Source organism: Eleutherodactylus coqui, chromosome 10, assembly GCF_035609145.1.
Source record: "Eleutherodactylus coqui strain aEleCoq1 chromosome 10, aEleCoq1.hap1, whole genome shotgun sequence".
Taxonomy (NCBI): Eukaryota; Metazoa; Chordata; class Amphibia; order Anura; family Eleutherodactylidae; genus Eleutherodactylus; species Eleutherodactylus coqui.
The window spans coordinates 28,130,919-28,151,681 of NC_089846.1; the positions used below are offsets into that span (position 1 = coordinate 28,130,919).

Sequence of the window (20,763 nt, forward strand, 5' to 3'; positions counted from 1 at the left end):
TACCAATAAAAAACTATAGTTTGTGATGCAAAAAACACATAGCCATCATATGGCCAAGTCAATGGAAAAAAAAAGTAAGCTATGAATTTTCAAAAGTGAAGATGAAAATCCACCAAAAACCATTGCATTATTATGGCCAAAGTAGGCCACATCCTTAAAAGGGTGAATGGCATTTGTCGTGCAGGCTAAAAAGTGAATTTTGGAAGAACCACCACATAAAACCTTTATTGTAACTTGTTAAAATATCTCATGGCAAAAACACATCGGAAAAAGGAGAGGGCATACTGTCCTGACCCCATCACATGATCCTTCTTATCAAAAATTGGGACAACCGCCCTGATAAGGACGATCCCAACAGAAACCTGCTATCACTATCCTGTCATGCCCTATAATCAGAATGCAGGAAGAAAGCCTCTTTGGTCAGATAGATATAAAATTGTTGTACGCCTGTCAAGTTATCACAAAAAAAATATTCTGTCTGTACACTTTAGATCACAGAAGGTGCCCTAACATAAAAGACAGCAACTATCTATACACATAGGTCAAATCGAGAGTAAAGAAGGCACTGAGGGTGTTTTCACTATATGAGACTCCTATATACATGCAACAAATACATGTCATGCATTATGTCCAAAATACCATCACCTCAAAATAACAGATTGGAAAGACCGTACAAGGTGGAAAAATACCTTCCTACAAATCTATAACCACATTTGATCACATTACTATTAATAGGACTCCTCCGGGAGTCATTGTTGCTCAGACCATCAAATAAACATGAGAATAATCAGATATCAATACACATTGTTGCACATCTACGCAAAACCCATTTGCATGGGAACAGCGATTATGTGTCCTGGCGCATGTTAACCAGTACTAGATCCAGCCCGGCTTCTGTTGTGTTATTCCTCCAACACCTGCCAACATGGTGGATCTAGTACAAATGTTAAAAAACACAGGAAAAAGTGCGCAAAAAAGTTTTTGTTTTTTTTAACTATTTCTAAATAATATATTTTTTATATATAATTTATTTATTTTTTTACACCCTTATAGGGGACTTGCAATGCTATGATCACTGAGGACACACTGCAATGTATTATTGCTCATCATGGCAGACCTGGACGCAGTTGCCATGACAATTCATCACCTGAAGGCTGATGACATCACAGAGAGAGTGCCCTCTGTCTGAGCCTTTTTACGTGCCATGATCAACGTTGATTGCGGCATTTCAGCAGTTAACAGCAGGGATTGGCGGCATCACCCATCCTCGCTGTCACAGCAGGAAGCAGACTGCCACTCCCAGCTGACTTCCGTTACAGATGGCGCGGGCTCAGCTTCTGAAATTTACGCCAATTTGCGGAAACTGCTTCTCATGCAGGGTATAAATATATGGGAAGGGGTTAAAAACTATGCAGAGTCTGTGTCAATTGCATTAATGGAAGTTTGTGACATCAAATTAGCATTAGAATTACCGAATTACAACACTTTCTCAATTCGATTTAGTAACCGTTTTGGACTCTTACCCCATTGCTCACCTTACTGTGATGAGAAGGAAGGCTTTTCAAGTCCTGCTGCAAGACATGTAGCTCCCTCATAATCTCTGGTGCTTCTTCTCGTAAGAAGTTGTATTTTTTGCTCAAAAACTGAAGCTGGTCTTCTCCCTGAAAATGATGGTAGTGCAGCCAGAGCATTAAATAAGCGACCGGTCGTTAACATGTTTGAGGAATTAAAAATTTGCAGTAGAGAAAAAAAAAAATTGTAAAAATGTCCATTATGTTTATTTCTTCTCTGTGAGGGTTTTTAAAGTCCTGACAAATTTTTCACATTGCATTTACAGTGTGCACGTCCTCTGCCCCCCAAACAACTGTGGGAACTATAGGATTTGCAGATAATAATCATTTCAGAAGTTGCAGTTCTGCAAAGAACAGCACTATGTCTCATGAACACAGTAGAGATCTGTATGGAGGAACGAGTGCTGCTGTGTGATGGTCAGTACCGGCCGTATTGTAGATTTACTCTCGAATAGAAGCAATGTCTCTAGAGAAGAGTACATCTGCAATACTACATCTGATGCATGAAATCAGAAGTATAATAGCACCTGTAGAAGTATATGGGTGCCACATGACAGCTCCATACAGCGTGGAGGTTATATGGAGCTGTATTACATAATGTGTACATGAGCCCTTGCTTTGCATCAGACACTAAATACTGCAGGATAACAAAATGCAGCGTACCTTGTTAATGTTTCTGGAATCGTTTTTGCTGCTGAAATATAGTGTTTCCTTGCTGCTTGGTTTAGTGTCAGTAGTACTTAGAAGTTCCCCCAAAGTCTTTGTCCTGTGTGAGCTTTGTCTCCTTGGTTGTCTGTTTAGTAAAGAAATTAATCATTAAATGCAAACTCAATGTAAATAAAATATATATACGATGAAAGGAAAAGAACCAATATGTTATTCTTTAAAGCACTGTGACTGCGGTCATTACAACTACCACGACGACAGTTTAGTTACTTCCTTACATTAAAGAGCAATTCTAGGGAAAACACATTTTTGTCCATCACAGAAGTTGCTGCCTATGTATATTTAACTCCCTTGCTGCACTTTAGCCTCTTGTCTGATACTTATTAGACACCATTTTGATTTGATTTTCTTCCCCCATGCTTGCTCTTCCTCTGTGCTGTGGTACCAATTCCATGACGCATCAGCACAGCATGACACGACCAGCTAGAGCCAGTACCATCTCTGCCTGCTGGGAGGGCAGTGTGATTATCATCACCCTTTACATTCACCTAAATAAACTAAAAGACTATTAGTATACAATGAAGAGACTGAACTGTAATGTTGTTCATTATAACAGTGTCAGGAGCCTCTAAAAATCCCCCTTCCCCAGTGAAGAACCTCTGTGCTACAGTCCATGCAGTTTCATCATACAAAAGGTGCTGGTGACTGAAAAAATGCCCGACACTCGTCCCCATGTATACTCGCTCCCGTGCGGTTACACAAGAGCAAGTATCGCTGGATTGCTGACAGCGCGGCCAGCAGGGAGGCGGGGTGGCTGGAGGAGCTTTCTCACCCCCGCCGTTCTCCATTCACTTCAAGCAGCGGCCGTTCAGTACTGAGCGGCTGCTCTTTACACTGAACGATCATCGTTCAGGATTTTAAGCTGCTTAAAATCTCCTCCAGCTGCTCTTTGAGTGAGGTAACATTACTCGCTCCTGTGTAGTATATGCGTTTGCCCATCATTCGTCCAGTGTATATGGGCCTTAATATCCAGACAATCACTATGATATCAGATGACCCAACTGAAGAGAAGAATTTCAGGAATTTTCAAATAGCAAGGAATGACTAAACAAGGGAACACTGTCCAATGTATATGTACTGGGACATATTTACATAAAGAAAAAGCTTTTTTATTAGAGTGGCCCTTTAAGAATCTTTTTTGCTGAAATGCTTATGAAGAATACAAGCTAGAGCTCCTCTACTTCAATAAGTACCGGTATATGGGCAGCTTTTGTTATTTACAGATTGTAAGAAGTTCTGCCTGGGTTACATCTGTACTTCATTTACCACTTTTGGACAATTACAACCTCAGTCTAACTCGGACCTATTACACAGTACACAAAGGAATGAATGAGATCAAAATAAGCATTTATGCTATGGGCTAATTCTGGGTGAAACAACTGTTTCAAGTAAAACCCTTCTAAAATATTCACATTTAATAAATGTAGTTTGGTTAATCTAGATTGCTCATTACTGAACCTCTTCAAAATTCTATTTTATGGTGAAACAATGGTGGTAAACCACATTGAAAACAAAACATAAGCCAAAAGTATCCTAAAACTGAGAAACATACAAATCCCATGCAGATGTTACCCTAGTGGGAATACAACTCCAGACCACAGAGCAGGAAAGGCTGCTGATATTAAACTCAAACTCTGGGATGCTAATGAAGTGCCAGAAAGCTGGCCAAAACAGAGTCATAAAATCAGTTTATAATCTGTAAATGCCTCATGCTGATTTGACTAGAAGAAAAAACAAGCGCTCCATAGCGTAACACATCACCAAAAAGGATTAAACAATGGGATGCAGAACTGATCGTCCGGTCAGGTTGTGCAATCCAGGCACATCATCAGACAATAGCATGCATCGGTCGCTGCCACCCTGGAATGGACAGGCAGGAATCTCCATGAAACAGGTAGAAGACTTTAGATCCAGGAATAACCGATACAGATCATATGATTGGTGCAGAAATGATTAAGAAAAAACAGTTTATATAAGGATTTACACATTTAGGCACCGAATGGGGGGCCTTCATCAGATTACACATAGTACATACAGCAGTCACAATTTAAAATAGCAGGACTAGTGATGTCATCCCGGTAACATGAGGCGAGTCTCGCGCTATTCCAGAGTGCATACAGAATGGTACAAGTGTGACAACGCTACAGAATATCTGACAGTCTCATGCAGTGTCACCAGTATTGGCTTTAGTCAGCATATAGCACCGTTGTGTAACAGCAGAAAAAGAGTAAAGCCCCCTAGGAAAACCAGGCTACAAATTGGATTGGAAAGCGTTAAAAAAAAAAAAAAAAAAAAAGGCACGTACAATGTATATCGATGTCACATACACAAGCATTCACATTGGCCTGTGTTTCATTGTATGAACTGCCTTCTATGTTACAATCATACCTGGGTACAGCAGTCTGTTTCTTGAATATGGATAACAGTTCAGCCGCTTCTTTGGACAAAGATTTACATTCATTTCTCAACTCTATGCTCTCTTTCCAGAGGAGTTCGGCTCCAGCTAATAAAAGGAAGACACAAACACATAAACAGAATGTCAGATATATGGATAATCATCATAGATGGTCCACTGTCTAATATATATATATTGCATGATTATATACCGGAACATCTCCTTGGTTTATATGGGGGAAGGAGGAGCATATGGAAGCAGATCATCCTTTTAGCATACATTTGATAAATTTACTTCTGGATATTTTTTTTTCTTAAATAAAGCCTACATTAAATAGTAAATGCTGCAATATATTATTTTGAACAAAAAAAAAGTCCATGGGAAAATGGGTCAAATGTATGAAGTATGCTTGCACAGTCTATGTGTGGACGTACCTGAGAAAAACATCCTCTTGAAAAAAGAAAAAAAAAACAAAACACACCACACCTGTTGAACAGATCAGACTGTATGCCAAAGAGGAATGTCCCATTTACACAGGACGAGATTCGTTTAAACGACTGCACGAACGAGGACATCACCGCTAAGGTCGTTAGTGCTTCACCTTCTTTGTGAAACGCTGAGCATTTACACTTAGTGAGAGTCCCGCTGTAGTGGCCCACTACAAGCTTTCCTGCCCCCCTCCATAATGTCATACATGTGTGTCTCATGTTCATGCTCTGCGCAAAACTGTCTTGTCATTATGTCAAGTGTATTGCACAGCTTCAGTGTGTGATGGGTTAATGTCTTTAAAGTATGAGCTGACTGTCTGAAATCTAACAATTGTATCCTGTCACATGGTATGAGTGAGGTTATAAAAGTGAGCGTTTGTGAGCAGGAAGAGGTCCATGTCTTCAGGAATTGTAGTCGGGAGGTCCAGCTGCATGGGGGCACCTTCAGCCCTCATATAGTGAAGCATGGGAGAGGAGGAGAGGTCTCCCGTCGTGGATGTACTTGTGAGAAGAGAGTGAGCCCCACCTGAGAGGAGTGAGAGCAAGAGCAGTCGAGAGCAAGTGTGTGTCAAGGCCCAGTGCAAAGGTACTATCTATCCTTATATTTTCCTACACGGACATCTGAAATCTGGATCACCGTGTAAAGGTACACCCATCCTGTCTGTCACGCACGGGTTGATCTGATATCTGGGTCACCGTGTGGAGGTACTACTGTCAAGTTTATTTAAATTGCCTGCACTGCCATTTCCTTAAAGCGTGCCTTGTATCCTACTGAAGTTCCATTGAGTAAAAGTTGTTCCAGGCTTTGACCGTTCCTGGGGACCTGAGGTACTATACAACTGTCTGTGGCTTATTTATTTCCCCATCGATGTTCATGCTGGCGGTACCGGAACTGTGGCATCACATGTGACAAACTCAGCATCTGTTCTCATGTTTATTGGGCATACCCATGCCAGGGGTGTCCGGAAGAGGCCCAGCGCTGCCCTGGCCTTGGCTATGTGCGTTCCTCCAGGAGGGAGCGTGGCAAGTGCCACTGTGACAAGCCACCATCTTGCCCTCCAAGCTCCTCAGCATTTGCCACGTGTCTGAGGTCACCCTACAGGACGCTGCACAGCGATCCAGTTTTTCTTCTTATGCTAACTGAAAAATGAACAATTTTTTTGCATTCAAATGGGACAATTATCACTCAATTAAGCTTGTTTGAACAAATTCTGAGCAATACTTATCCCATGTAAATGGCCTTTTAGGGTGGTTTTACACAGGATGACTATTGTCCGAATAATCACTGGTAAGAGTGAATGCAAAAAGGGGTTCCATGGAAGAACTGCCACCAATAGGGTGACGAACAATAAATTGCTCACTAGTTGCTAGTCGTTTCAGCTCACCTAAAAAAAGTTGCTGGTTGATCAAAACTCGCCTGCTATAAAGTTGCAGTCGTTTGTATTTGAACAACTTGCAAAAAAAATTTGCATAGAGATCCCCCTACAAACGATATGTTAGAGAAAAATAATAAACACTCCGTGTAAAAGTTTTCAAACAACTGCCATTTGTGCGCTTTTAAGGGCGGCATTTTTCAGCATTTTCAAACCCGTTTGACAGCGTTTCTTAACGCACCCCATCATTACAATACGTAATGGTGTTTTTTTTAGAGCAGATAGCGTTAGAAAAGCCGCTCAAATACTCATCTGAGAAGCCCCTTTGAAATCAATCGAGGCATCTTACAGCGTTTAGCGCACATTAATAGATGTAAAAAATTCCGCAGCGTAGACTGCGACACAATTGAATTCCACACTGCAAGTCAATTTCTGCACAGGTTTTGTGCAGGTTATTTCGGCAGCTTGTAAATGAGATCTTCAAAATCTTGTTTACTTTGCTGTTACCGTAAATGCAGCTACATTTCCATGCAAGGGTCTGCTCTGTGAGAACCCAGCCTTAGGGTGGTTTCCCATCTGCATTGCAACCTCTGTCTAGTGGTTCCATCACAGATGCGGCTGAAAATACCGGAAGAAGAAGCTGGGCAGCTAGACGGAAAGTGGCCGGACCCCATTATAGTCAATGGGGTCCGCCCCTGAATGAAGCAGGAAAGCGGAATTCCCAGCACAGGTGTGAAAGCACCCTTACATGGGACGAGCTGTGGGGCAAACCATGCTGTTACACAAGGGTGAGTGTCACTGGCATCGTCCAGGGTGTAGCCAGTATGGAGGCAGAGAGCTCCCCCCCCCCCCCCCCGCCTGCTTCCATTCACTATAAGTAGACTGTTGTTCAGAACTGAGCGACCGCTGTTTAAACTGAACGGCTAGTTGTTCAGATTTCTGCATTCTGAAACTAAACAACCGAACAATTCTCATTCAGTCTCTGCAGGCATTTACAGGGGGTGACCATCGTTCACATTCCCGCTGGAGCACGGGAATATGAACTCTGAATGCTAATAATCATTGTAAATGGGCTATTACTTGGCGTTTGTAATTTGCGTAATGTCTATGAAATACTGCATTTTTAAAATGTAGCATGTCTGATTACAAAGGCCTCTAATACTATAGTGATTTTGGAGAAATTCTTGGAGCACATTGTCTCAGTGTTGCCAAAACCCTTAGGCCTCATGTCCACGGGGACAGACCCGCAGCGGGTCACTCGCACGCGTGATCCGCTCCTCATAGGGATGCATTGGACACCCACAGGTAATTAAATACCTGCGGATGTCATTTTCCCTTGAGGTGCGGATTGCGTGTGCAGGAAAACACCCGCAGCATGCTCCATTTTAGTGCAGGTCTACCGCAGGGATGGCTCCCGCAGGCTTCTATTGAAGCTTATGGAAGCCGTCTGGATCCGTGGCACAACCGCAGATGAATTCCTGCTCACCGATGCAGAGCACATCCGCCGGGCCAAAGAAAGAAGATCCGGCTGCGACGGAGGGCAGATCCGCAGCGTCCGGACAGGTAAGTAATGCTTACTTTTTAGCCTCATGTCCGCGGGAAAGGAGGGACCCGCTGCGGGATTCTGCATGAAGAATCAGCGGCAGGCCTGATTTTCCCCGTCGACATGAGGCCTAAGTAGTAGGAGAAAATGCTTGTGTTTTATGGAAGCACAAAATAACAGAACATAGATTTGAGATTGTAAAGGGTTTGAATAGTACAATAAACACTTGTACAATGGATGAGTCACTTCAAAAACAACTTCATTTATCCTGAAGAGTACTTTCTAGTTCCTGGTAGCTTAAAGCCGTTGTCCAATTTAATTTTTTTTTTCTAAATTCCTGCTCCCCATTCGTAAAAACAATAAACAAACAATCACATGTTCAAATTTCCTGACTTCTCCAGTACTGCGGCTCTGTTCTCTGTGCCGGGTCTGTTTTGATAGGCTGTAGTCTGCCTGTATACAGGATGTCACAGGTTGCTGCAGCGTGAATGGTAAGGTCTGTGAATGGCTGCAGGAGCCTGTGACATCCTGAACACTGGCTTCTGCAGTATAAAGACACAGCATTCGAGGGGAGACCGGAGTTACAGTACTGGAGACAGCGAGAGGGCTAGGAGAGTATAGGAGTATTTATTATTTTAACATATGGGGAGCAGAAATTGAGAAAAAACAATTTATTCAAACAACTCCTTTAAATTTGATATTTAAAATGGCCACTAACTTTCTAACGAAGTTTTACTTATGTGACAGTCAATGTGAAATCACCATCTCAAAATGTATGGTAAAAATTGCTCTACTGCAAGTACCGGCCACTAGGGGTCTCTATTTCTTCTAAATTGTTGTCCAATGTCTATTATGTTAAATCCCCTTTGAGCAGCAGAAACACCAAGACCAATTACAGGAATTGGTTGCTGCTGTCTCAAGCTGTCCATAGAAGACTATGGAGAGGAAAAGAGGAGAGAGAGAGCTGTTGGAGACAGACCGATAGATTCACACACACTTGGCTGCAAATTCTAGTATGCCGTTTTTCCCTTACGCCCATGACAGCACCAGTGAGAGACAGGAAATAGAAACCTCTTTAAAGGCACGCTCACCCTTCACCTCCCCAGTTCCTGCTTTCGGTTCATAGGACAAGTTGGAAGAGGTAGCTGATGCTTGGCTGCCTCTGCTCTTTCAAGATCCCTAAAGGTGGTGGACCGCAGGGCCTCCCTCCCAAACTCTATGGCATGAGAGGTTACCCGTCCCTGGTGTAAGTCTCCACTTGGAACCTCTGGGTAAACTGTAATCATTCTCTCTCCTGCAGCGGATGCTGGGCTCCCCTGTCTCTGGAGCTTATAAAGGGAAGTCCCTTTCTCTACCTCATGGGATTCTTCTCCTGTAGTTATGCGAGAGCCCTGCAGTAGTGGTATGCGCCTTGTGGTGTTGCACCTGGTCTGGAGGTTTGTTGTTTACCTATGGTCTATAGCTTCTGGGGTTTGTCTTTAGCTTTTTCAGTTTAAATTAGGACCTCCGCAGTGATAGAGACTGTGCTTGGTCTACGGCTTTTGGCCTCACCTATGCATATTAATCTGCCAGCTTCTGGCTGCTGAGCTTTGCCTATGGCTCTATGAACTGTTTTTGACATATCCTGTTTACTGATCTCCTTCCTCTGTGTTGGGCTGCTGGCCGGGACCTCTGATTTTGACAGGTGATTTTCAGTGGAAAGACAATAGATGAAGCCTCCTCCTCCTCACCACACACCTTCAGTAAGGTATCTAGGATAAAGCACGCCTTTAAACGGTAATTCGTCTACGTCTGCTGAAGCTCGTGACTGGTAATAAGCACAATAAACAGCACGTGACCGCCCACCGCTTCTTCTGGGTTCCATGCTCCGTGGAGCCACCAGGATGGTGAATATTCCATTTTTGTTAATTTTAAGCAATTTTAACTTTTTTTTTATATTAGGTCTCAAAAAATCCCTTTAACCACTCTTTTTTAGTTATTTTTTTAACCAAAAGATCCTAAGAAGTCCCACAGAGGTAAAAGGCTTTAAAACAGGGCCACAGCTGCTGTGAGGGCTTCAACTGCTATGCTGTTTCCGAGTTCCTCACACAGTAACCATGACATTATCGAAGGAGAGGAGAAAAAGAAAGGGGGAGTATAAGGAAGGTGATTTTTACAAATTGCGGCAGCCTTGCTCCTCAATCCTTACTGGGTCATCCTGTGGAGGGATTTCTGGAAGATTATTCTGAGTAAGGCACTGCAAAGGAATTCTTCTCCTCATAAGGAAGCGTGTTGAAAGGGATATGTTAACCTCGCACCCGGGAGGGGAGGCTGAGTACATGTGTTTATAGTAAGAGGTCTGACTAAAGACCTCCACAGTCATCCTAGCATTCCACAAACACAGCCAAGATTTACAGTTAACAGTCCTACAGGTTGATTCCGAAAACCATTTCTTGTCTTTTTCTATACGTAATGATTCAATCCATACATCATAACCATTTTTTCCCTGTACTTCATAATAAACAGATACAATTTCACATTATTTTTAGGTCTCTAGTATAACCCCCTAGAAATGTGCACATTTTTGGAATTATTTGCGTGCCAACACCATGCGGTTGCTATTAGCAGAGACAACACATCATACTCGTGTAGTACAAGCTGACCTAATAAGTTAAAGACACGCAGTTCTCCTTTCTGTTTCTATATGCAATCTCTGGGAGTTAAGAAACAAGGCTTAAGGTGGCCGTATATCTTCTACAGCTGTCGGCCAGATGCTGATTCAGTCCACAGCTATTCCTTACAACCTCCCCATATAAATGCAAGCTCTGTACAGCGCTCATGTGTTATCAATGGGAGGAGGGTCACCTCTGGCGGCAGTTTCTGTCTCATGACAATGAAGGATTGGGCATGATGAAATTCAACATGCCCAATCCTTCTTCTCCCCGACATCATCTGTCACACATAAGATAGTCGTCTGAGCCTGACGAAATCAGTGGGTTCAGTAGAGTTTGTCCTTATTTGTATGTGAGCAGATCAGAAATCCACATTTAGTAATGAATTCTCTGTAGTAATTCGATTTCATGCATCAGAGAACATAACTGTGTGTTTACTATGAGGGTATCCATGAACGAGAAATGTAAACACAGCACCTAAAGGGCCTCTTACATATCCCAATGAATGGGCATAAATGTTTCTAGGAACACTTGTTTTCCTGATCATTAGACTGTGTGAAGGTGCCACCAATGAACGAGCCAATGCTTGATCGTTGGGTAACCACATCTTTTATGAGGCAAACAATCATAGTTGGCAGAACATTCTCCCATGGAGGTATGCACTGTCGATCATGATGATACTCTATGGCTTCCTGCACACGGGCGAAAATACTGCAGCAGGATTTCCAGCAGAATTTCCGCCCATGCTCGCTGCCATAGAATTGCATTACATAATGCAATCCTATGCAGACAGCCACTATTTGAAAACTCGGGCGGTAAACAAATCGCGGCATGTCCTATTTCTGTGCAAGCCTCACAGAGGCCCGCACAGAAACGTCACTGGTGACGCGCCGCCTCTGCTCTGCGCATGTGCCGGCTGGGCAGCAGCCGGCACAATAGCAGAGCGGATGAGACAGCAGAGCAGGTGAGCCGCGGTGGTCATTGCAGTGGCATGGCTCAATTCTGAACTCTGGATGCTCTTATATATCCAAATACAGTAGTACCTGTCACCAAGGTTCCTGAGATCTGCTCATAAAGATTGAATCCCTATACAGAATACTTTGAGGAAATTTACAAAGACCGGTATAATTTCTCCGATGCACTATATGCCTAATACACGAAGAAGGCACACACCTCATGTATTAGGTGCATTTTTTGGCATAATTTATGCTGATTTTTGGCATAAATTGTACATAAATCTGTCAGTCTGGGTTTACCACACCCCTCTGCTGTCGAGCTCAGCCCATGAGATATTTTTAATCAAAAGTGGCGAGGCTAGTGTAAAAAGCTGAATGGTCACAATTGTTTGTGCAAATCTTTACTTGCCAGAAGCCTATGTTAAATCTTTTATAAATGTTCCCCTTTATTAGTCCTACGGAACCATATCTTTGAATAAAAAATTATGCATAGCTTAGTTGAAGGGATCTAAGGCCCATTTACACGCAACATTTATTGCTCAAAATTCGTACAAACTATGTCTTTTGAGCAATAATCGTTGCGTATAAATGCTACCATCGTTAGCTTTTCGGTCAAATGATTTTTAGTTCAGCATAAAATCCATCCTTCAGCCGGCCAGTTTTCAGCTGCTGTCCCATGGGAAAACAATGGAGCTGTATGAGGATAACAGACCACTTGCTGTTATCTGCATACAGTGAAGGGAGCTTCATTTAACTGCAAATGAAGCTAAGCTACTAATAGGCATTAGTGTCCATTAGTAGCTATGCAAAATGATCGCTCAAAACTGTCACTCAAACTGTCTTTTGAGCGGTCATCTTTGCGTGTAAATGGGGCTTTACTTTCAAATAACAGTGTTCGTGATATGTGCTTTTTCCAAAGGTTCACATATCTCCATTTGCATATACTGCTGCAGATACAATGGTAGCTGGTCGACGTTAAAAGGTCTATTTACACGCAAAGATAATCGCTTAAAATTAATCAGAAACTGACAGTTTTGAGCGATCATTTTGCATTAGGACTAATGGGATAATCAGCCCATTAGTAGCTAAGTAGCTTAATTTGCATGTATTTAGAGAACAGTGGGTGGTCTGTTCTCTAAATACATTGCTTGTGTTCTCCCACGGGCAGCAGGCTGCATACAATGCTATCAGCACTGCCTGCGGAGAACTCAGCGTGCGGTCCCTCCTATCAAGGATGATGGCTTTTATGCTGAGCTGAACTCAGCGATGGACGAAGAGTGCAGGGTAAGTGGTCACACACGCAACGGCTATCGCTCAAAAGCCGTTGTTTGGACGAATTTGAAGCGATAATCGTTGTGTGTAAATTAGCCTTAAAGGGGTTGTCCCGCGCCGAAATGGGTTTTTTTTTTTTTTTCAACCCCCCCCCCGTTCGGCGCGAGACAACCCCGATGCAGGGACCTAAAGAAAGCTTACCGGAGCGCTTACCTGAATCCCCGTGCTCCGGTGACTTCTATACTTACCGGTGAAGATGGCCGCCGGGATCCTCTTCCTCCGTGGACCGCTCTTCTGTGCGGTCCATTGCCGATTCCAGCCTCCTGATTGGCTGGAATCGGCACGTGACGGGGCGGAGCTACACGGAGCCGGCATCCTGCATGAGAGGCTCCATTGAAGAAAGCAGAAGACCCGGACTGCGCAAGCGCGGCTAATTTGGCCATCAGAGGCCGAAAATTAGTCCGAAACCATGGAGACGAGGACGCCAGCAACGGAGCAGGTAAGTATAAAACTTTTTATAACTTCTGTATGGCTCATAATTAATGCACAATGTATATTACAAAGTGCATTAATATGGCCATACAGAAGTGTATAGACCCACTTGCTGCCGCGGGACAACCCCTTTAAGCCTCTCTCAACTTACCTTGCAGATGTGAGGATCTGCAATCAGCAGCATGTGCTTTCTCTAGGATAGACAAGATCTTTTCTTCTAGATCTAAATGTAGTGTAGACATTTCAGCAGAGGAACACGGTGGCTCAGATGAGTTTTCTTCAATCACAGACTTCATATTTGCCATTGCCAAGGAAAAAGACAAAAAGAAATGGGTGAATATCGTCTGAATGTCTTATTGTAACATACTTTAACATGGAAGTGGACAAACGATTGTAGATATAAATACAGCATAACCCAAGATGTTATGCACATGCAGTAAAATTCTTTCCATTGAAACTACAAAACTGATAACTGCATGTAAAAGATATGAATGATTTTTTTGTTTTTACATGTGGTTCTACAGTATTCTATAGTAATTCTCAAAGGTGTATTCCAGCAATTTTTCCAAATTTCCCATCATCCAAAGGATGGCAAAGGCAGATAGCCGAGCACGGTGCTCCACTGGTTTCAATGGGGCAGACAGAAATGGCAAGTTCAGCACTCGGCTACCTGCTTGTGTCGCTGATAGGAATGGAGCCGCTGCTGCGCATGTGTGAACAGCGGCTCCAGAAATGGGACAATGTATCTTCAACTGTGAAATAGGGGAGACACAGGTCACCTATTCTCGGGTTCGTTGTGGTCCTAGCGGTTGAACCTCCAACGAATTATCAGTTTTCACCCATCTAAAAGGTGGGTGAAAACTGAAAAATAAATGCCCCATCCCCAGAATACCCCTTCAAAGGGAAAAATAAAAAAGATGCAACTGCAAACACATCAAAAAGAATTTGGCAAATATCACTGAAATAAGAATCCTTCCATCATTTAAGTATTCTTTCCCGAATAGAGGTACTAAATGCAGATTACAAAGTATTAACGCATAAATAATAAACTAGCCCTGCCAGCAACCTTTTGCTTTCTACACGCCTCTTGAGCCTTACGTCTTCCTCATACTGACGGTTTTTACCGCAATTAGCGTGGCACTTTCAGCACCATGCTAATTGCGGTGTAACGCTCCCATTGTTTTCAGTGGGACCGCTCAGACAGTCGCTTGGTTACAGTGCTTTTCAGCGCTGCGATTTTCAAGCGGTGTCTGTTGTATTTTTGAGAGTTAAGCGCTCTTAATCAATGATGAGGAGTGCTAAAAGCTGGTGTCGCTGCTGCCAAAAACAGAAGTAAACCGCTGCGAAGCGCCGCAACACCTGTGTGAGGGAGGCCTAAGGCAGTAGTGCAGTGTCCAGACAGGCTGTAGTGAGGAAATGAATGAACAGGACCTGTGATGGCATATGCCCTGTGTAGTAATAATGACCCCCCAATATTGCTGATAGTAATAGCTTCCCCTATATTGAGCCCAGCAGTAATGGGTAACCCCCTACTGCGGCCCCAGCAGTAATGGGTAACCCCCTACTGCGGCCCCAGCAGTAATGGGTAACCCCCTACTGCGGCCCCAGCAGTAATGGGTAACCCCCTACTGCGGCCCCAGCAGTAATGGGTAACCCCCTACTGCGGCCCCAGCAGTAATGGGTAACCCCCTACTGCGGCCCCAGCAGTAATGGGTAACCCCCTACTGCGGCCCCAGCAGTAATGGGTAACCCCCTACTGCGGCCCCAGCAGTAATGGGTAACCCCCTACTGCGGCCCCAGCAGTAATGGGTAACCCCCTACTGCGGCCCCAGCAGTAATGGGTAACCCCCTACTGCGGCCCCAGCAGTAATGGGTAACCCCCTACTGCGGCCCCAGTAGTAATGGGTAACCCCCTACTGCGGCCCCAGTAGTAATAGGTAACCCCCTACTGCGGCCCCAGTAGTAATAGGTAACCCCCTACTGCGGCCCCAGTAGTAATAGGTAACCCCCTACTGCGGCCCCAGTAGTAATAGGTAACCCCCTACTGCGGCCCCAGTAGTAATAGGTAACCCCCTACTGCGGCCCCAGTAGTAATAGGTAACCCCCTACTACGGCCCCAGTAGTAATAGGTAACCCCCTACTGCGGCCCCAGTAGAAATAGGTAACCCCCTACTGCGGCCCCAGTAGAAATAGGTAACCCCCTACTACGGCCCCAGTAGAAATAGGTAACCCCCTACTACGGCCCCAGTAGTAATAGGTAACCCCCTACTACGGCCCCAGTAGTAATAGGAAACCCCTACTGCGGCCCCAGTAGTAATAGGTAACCCCTACTGCGGCCCCAGTAGTAATAGGTAACCCCTACCGCGGCCCCAGTAGTAATAGGTAACCCCTACCGCGGCCCCAGTAGTAATAGGTAACCCCTACCGCGGCCCCAGTAGTAATAGGTAACCCCTACCGCGGCCCCAGTAGTAATAGGTAACCCCTACCGCGGCCCCAGTAGTAATAGGTAACCCCTACCGCGGCCCCAGTAGTAATAGGTAACCCCTACTGCGTCACCAATAGTAACAGGTAACCCCTATTGCGTCACCAGTAGTAACAGGTAACCCCTATTGCGTCACCAACAGTAATAGGTAACCCCTATTGCGTCACCAGTAGTAATAGGTAACCCCTATTGCGTCACCAGTAGTAATAGGTAACCCCTATTGCAGCCCCAGTAGTAATAGGTAACCCCTATTGCAGCCCCAGTAGTAATAGGTAACCCCTATTGCGGCACCAGTAATAATAGGTAACCCCTATTGCGGCACCAGTAGTAATAGGTAACCCCTATTGTGGCACCAGTAGTAATAGGTAACTCCTATTGTGGCACCAGTAGTAATAGGTAACCCCTATTGTGGCACCAGTAGTAATAGGTAACCCCTATTGCGGCCCCAGTAGTAATAGTTAACCCCTATTGCGGCCCCAGTAGCAATAGCGTTCCTCATTGCCACCCATGCAGTGTCCAGACAGGCTGTAGTGAGGAAATGAATGAACAGGACCTGTGATGGCATAGCAACGTGAATCACATGACTGGAGCTGGCTCATGTGATCTGCCATTGCAGGTCCTGTTGGACACATGAACAACACAAAGACGTGAATGACTACTATGTGCGTAAAAACCTAATAGAATATCCTGCTCAGAGTATTACTGTGTTAAAAAGAAATATAAAAGTTAAATGTTATACCTGTCAGGTGATGTCATATGAATTAAGCCAAGAAATACATGTAAAATAAGTGTCCAATTCATGTGAATCAGAATCTGTGCCAACATTTACATGGCAGATTTCAATTCAGTGTTGTGGGGAAAAAAGAATCAATGTGTGCTTTTTTTATTCAGATCCTGCTTCAGAATATTCACATTTAAGGCTGATTTAGACAATGATTTTCGCTCAAAAATCACTCAAAGACGTCTTTTGAGCGATAATCGTTATGTATAACTGCACTGACAACATGTAGTTTCCGTTCAGGAATCGTTGTTTGTTCTTTCAGCATGCTGAGCCTTATCAGGGATTTACAGCGGGATACAGCTGATACTATTGTTTCAGCTGTATCCCGCTCCCTGAACACAGGCTGGGTATGAAGAACAGAGCGGTCCAGCTGTGTTCTGCATCCCCAGCTCAGAGTGCTCGGCTGTATAACAGCCAGGTGCTCCGAGCAGAGAACAGCTGGATGCAGAAAACAAGCGGCCCTGCTTGTTTTCTGCATCCCGCCCTCGGAGCGCAAAGCGATTGCTCAACATTTCAGCAATCACCTTTCGCTGTAAAGACACAAAACGATTAACGCTCAAAAGACATCTTTTGAGTGATAATCGTTTTGTCTAAACCAGGCTTTATATTAGAACCATCAATGAGGCTAACATGCATTCAGATTGGGTATCAGTAACGCTAACGTGTATTCAGATTGGGTATCAGTAACGCTCACGTGTATTCAGATTGGGTATCAGTAACGCTAACGTGTATTCAGATTGGGTATCAATCTGCCGGAGAAATAGGACACAAATTTATGCTGCACTTTTCCAATTCAAATCCGCATCACAAAAAATAAAAATAAAAAATGTAGACGGCCACTGAAAGGGCTTGTGCCAGGATTGCAAGTTTTCCCCATTCACAGGATAGGGTATAGCTTGCAGACTAGTGTGGGTCCAACTGCTGGGACCCTGATTCAGAACACTAAGTCCCTGTGCATCCTGAGGGTGACTACCCACTAGCGTTTTTTTTCTGCTACGAATTTGCTGCTATTTTTTCTTCCAATTGTCAATGGAACTTTCTAATGTTAAAAACGCAAATTTGCGTTGCATCGCGTTGCGGTTTTAATATTAGGAATCCCATTGACAATTGGAAGAAAAAATAGCAGCAAATTCGCAGCAGAAAAAAACTCTAGTGGGTAGTCACCCTGAAGTAGTCGACTGTAGGAGTTGCACATTCCTGCTACCACTCCATTCAGTTCAATAAGACTGCTGAAAATAGAGTTCAAGCACTCAGCTATTTCCAGCAGTCTCATGAAGTAAATGGACCAGAAACACACGTTTGACTACTGGAGTCCACACTTGGGGATCTGCCGGGGTCCTGTACTCTGTATTTGTGAGTCCCAGCGATTGAACCCCCACTGATTTGTAAGTTATACCCTATCCTGTGTATATGGATAACTTGCATTCATGGCACAGCCCCTTTATGTACTGTATAGCCCAGTTTATAAAAAGTGAACAATTACAACAAGTATATAAAAGCAAATTCCTTTTTCTATAATACCCGAATATAGAGGAGTAAAATAATAAATATTATGATAGGATATATTTAGAAATGTGATATAATAAAATTATTCCAAAATCAAAAATGTACAGATATTTTACTCCCTAACTTAAATAGAACAAGGGAAGTCCAGAAGTCTGGTGTATTACAGTATAACACTATGCAGCCATTTCATTGGCTGTGCTTTACCATACAAACCTGCAGTATGGTGCATTATAAAGCTTTAGGGCAGATGACATTCTCAAACCCGAAGGTGTACCACTAGCCGGATACGTCTCATACATTAAACTCTGGTTCAGGTTTTGGCCCATAAATTACCAGTCTACTTGCTGAAATATATATAAAGTCACAGTCTGACTGGAGCGATTACATGGATCAACCAGTAACTAGAATGGGAACAGAAGTGGAGGTTCTCGGACCCTATGCTGCTGCCTGTGAATGAGACTATATAGTTTGTGTAAGCTCATGGGGCTGCCGAGGAACCGTGAGAAATTGGTGTCCCCTGGCTGCCTTACTTGCATTATTGGACTGCTGCCACTTCTAAAGGGAGTAATTCCATTAGCATATTAAAAAATTGCTTTTTGAAGCAATTTGCTTAAAAATTCTGCTGGATTTACCAAAGAAATACAGGCATACATTAAGTACATCTAAGGGCTCATGCCCACGGATTTACGCCGCAGGAGTACCGGGGTGGTAAACAAAAAGTCCCCGATGGTGATCGCAAAAAAATTTGTGTTTTTCCGCCGTCTCCATTAATACTATATTAAGAGATCACCGCTGAGGAAAAACGCGGTGAACTAGAACATGCTGCGATTTTCCCCCCGCCAGCGGAAATCCGCGGCAGAATCACACGTCAGCACTGACAGGCAGAAAAGCTATTAGGTTCAATAGAACCCAATACCTGTGTTATTCCACTGTAGGGAACACGGCAGAAATCCGTCTGTGGGCATTAGCCCTAAAGGGAATAACACTCAACTTATCAGGTGTGAAAGAGTAGGAAGTTTCATTTGAGAAATCAAGTTCTAATGTAGTAACCAAGACCTATATACAAATAAATATATACACACACGTCCTCCCAGTGTTTGCTGTGAAACGCACACCATGTGATCACATCTGCCAATCAAAGGCTGCAGTGGCGCAGTTTTGAACTCCTGGCATCATGGCACCCAGGTTATGAGCGCTGATGTCAGGAGATCGGTTAGGGTTTGACTGCAGTGGTCACATGGTGTCCGTTTCACAACACATACTGGGAAGACAGAGGGGCTGCAGTGATGGATCGCTGGGGCTGCGGGGGGGGGGGGGGGGGAGAGAGAGATCTCTTACTCTCGCCCCCCGCATTTGCTCGGATGATGCTCGCTCGAGTAACTGCCTTAACAGAGCTTGCTCGCTTGTCTCTAGAGACAACCATATGTGCATATACACAGCATCTAGCGGTAGGAGGTAAACTATATAAGGCTAAGTTCACATATCTTTCAGGTATATGTCAAAATTATATGCAGAGGCCATTAATTGCCACCGTGAAAAAAAAAAAAAAAGCAAACTATCAAACTGCAGAGTATACGTTTCTTACAGTGTCACTCTGTATACGTATGAGAAGTAGACCCGGTTTTCCTGTACAGTTAAAAAAGGAGGTATGCCAATGCCTAGTAGCCCAGCATGTGCCCACCTATGGGCAAGTTCAGTGATCCAGCTTTATTGGTACGCATACTGAAAGTGCCCAATGTCAACTTGGACGTTTTCATAATACCCTTAGGCTACCTGCACACGGTCGAGCCAGATATTGCGCTAGTCAACGTGCGTTTTACCTGCAGATGTGAGACGATTTTCAAGCAAAAACGCATCGCTTCTGTGAAAGGCCGATCTTCTCGCGTGATAGAGGATCTGAAGTGTTTCCAATTGACGTCAATGGGAAACCACACATTGCACATCACACGGCATGCAAGAGCCATGCCAAGGTCCCATTTTAATCAATGGGTGATGCGTTCCAAGAAACCCACCCAAAAAAATAGGACATGCCACAATTTTTTTCCTCACAGCATTAAAAAAATGAAGTTCATTTTGGCGCAAGTTTTGCGAGTCTTATGCGCAACACACAAAACTCACGCGAGATTACAGCTCATGTGAAACCGGCCTTAGGCTGCCTTCACATGGCAGAAACTGACCTGGATTGCGCATCATATTGTTGTTCATTTAATTGAATGGGAATCTACATCATGGAAAGTAGTGACGGATCACTTTTAAAAGCGGAATCTGCAACGGTACATCCGCACACGGATTAGCCCCATTATGTTGAACATGTCCTTATTTTCAGCATTCTAAGAGGTCTATTGGCTATAATGGGGTCCGCCTGATTTAGTACAAGCTGTCCAGCTTTTGGAAATAAGAAAAAGCGATGCATGCAGCACTTTTTCTTCAGGTATTTTAATTCGAATTTGCAACGGAACCTCCGGGGGCAGATGTGAAACGCCCCAACTCCGACAATGCCTTTACAGTACATTTTGTATACAAGTTC

At 43.8% G+C, this 20,763-nt stretch overlaps 1 protein-coding gene across 3 annotated transcripts in view; it reads right to left on the minus strand.

Moving 5' to 3' along the window:
- LOC136580282 (uncharacterized) overlaps positions 1–20,763 on the minus strand; it is a 121,002-nt gene that overhangs the window by 42,178 nt on the left and 58,061 nt on the right. For 2 of the 3 annotated variants that reach the window (XM_066580725.1, XM_066580724.1), the window contains exons 3-6: positions 13,619–13,757; positions 4,686–4,800; positions 2,235–2,364; positions 1,524–1,661 (exon numbers count right to left, since the gene is read on the minus strand). In XM_066580725.1, coding sequence (XP_066436822.1) covers positions 1,524–1,661; positions 2,235–2,364; positions 4,686–4,800; positions 13,619–13,757 — 522 coding nt within the window. The remainder of the gene's footprint in view (positions 1–1,523; positions 1,662–2,234; positions 2,365–4,685; positions 4,801–13,618; positions 13,758–20,763) is intronic. The other variant, XM_066580726.1, reaches the window with a different exon arrangement.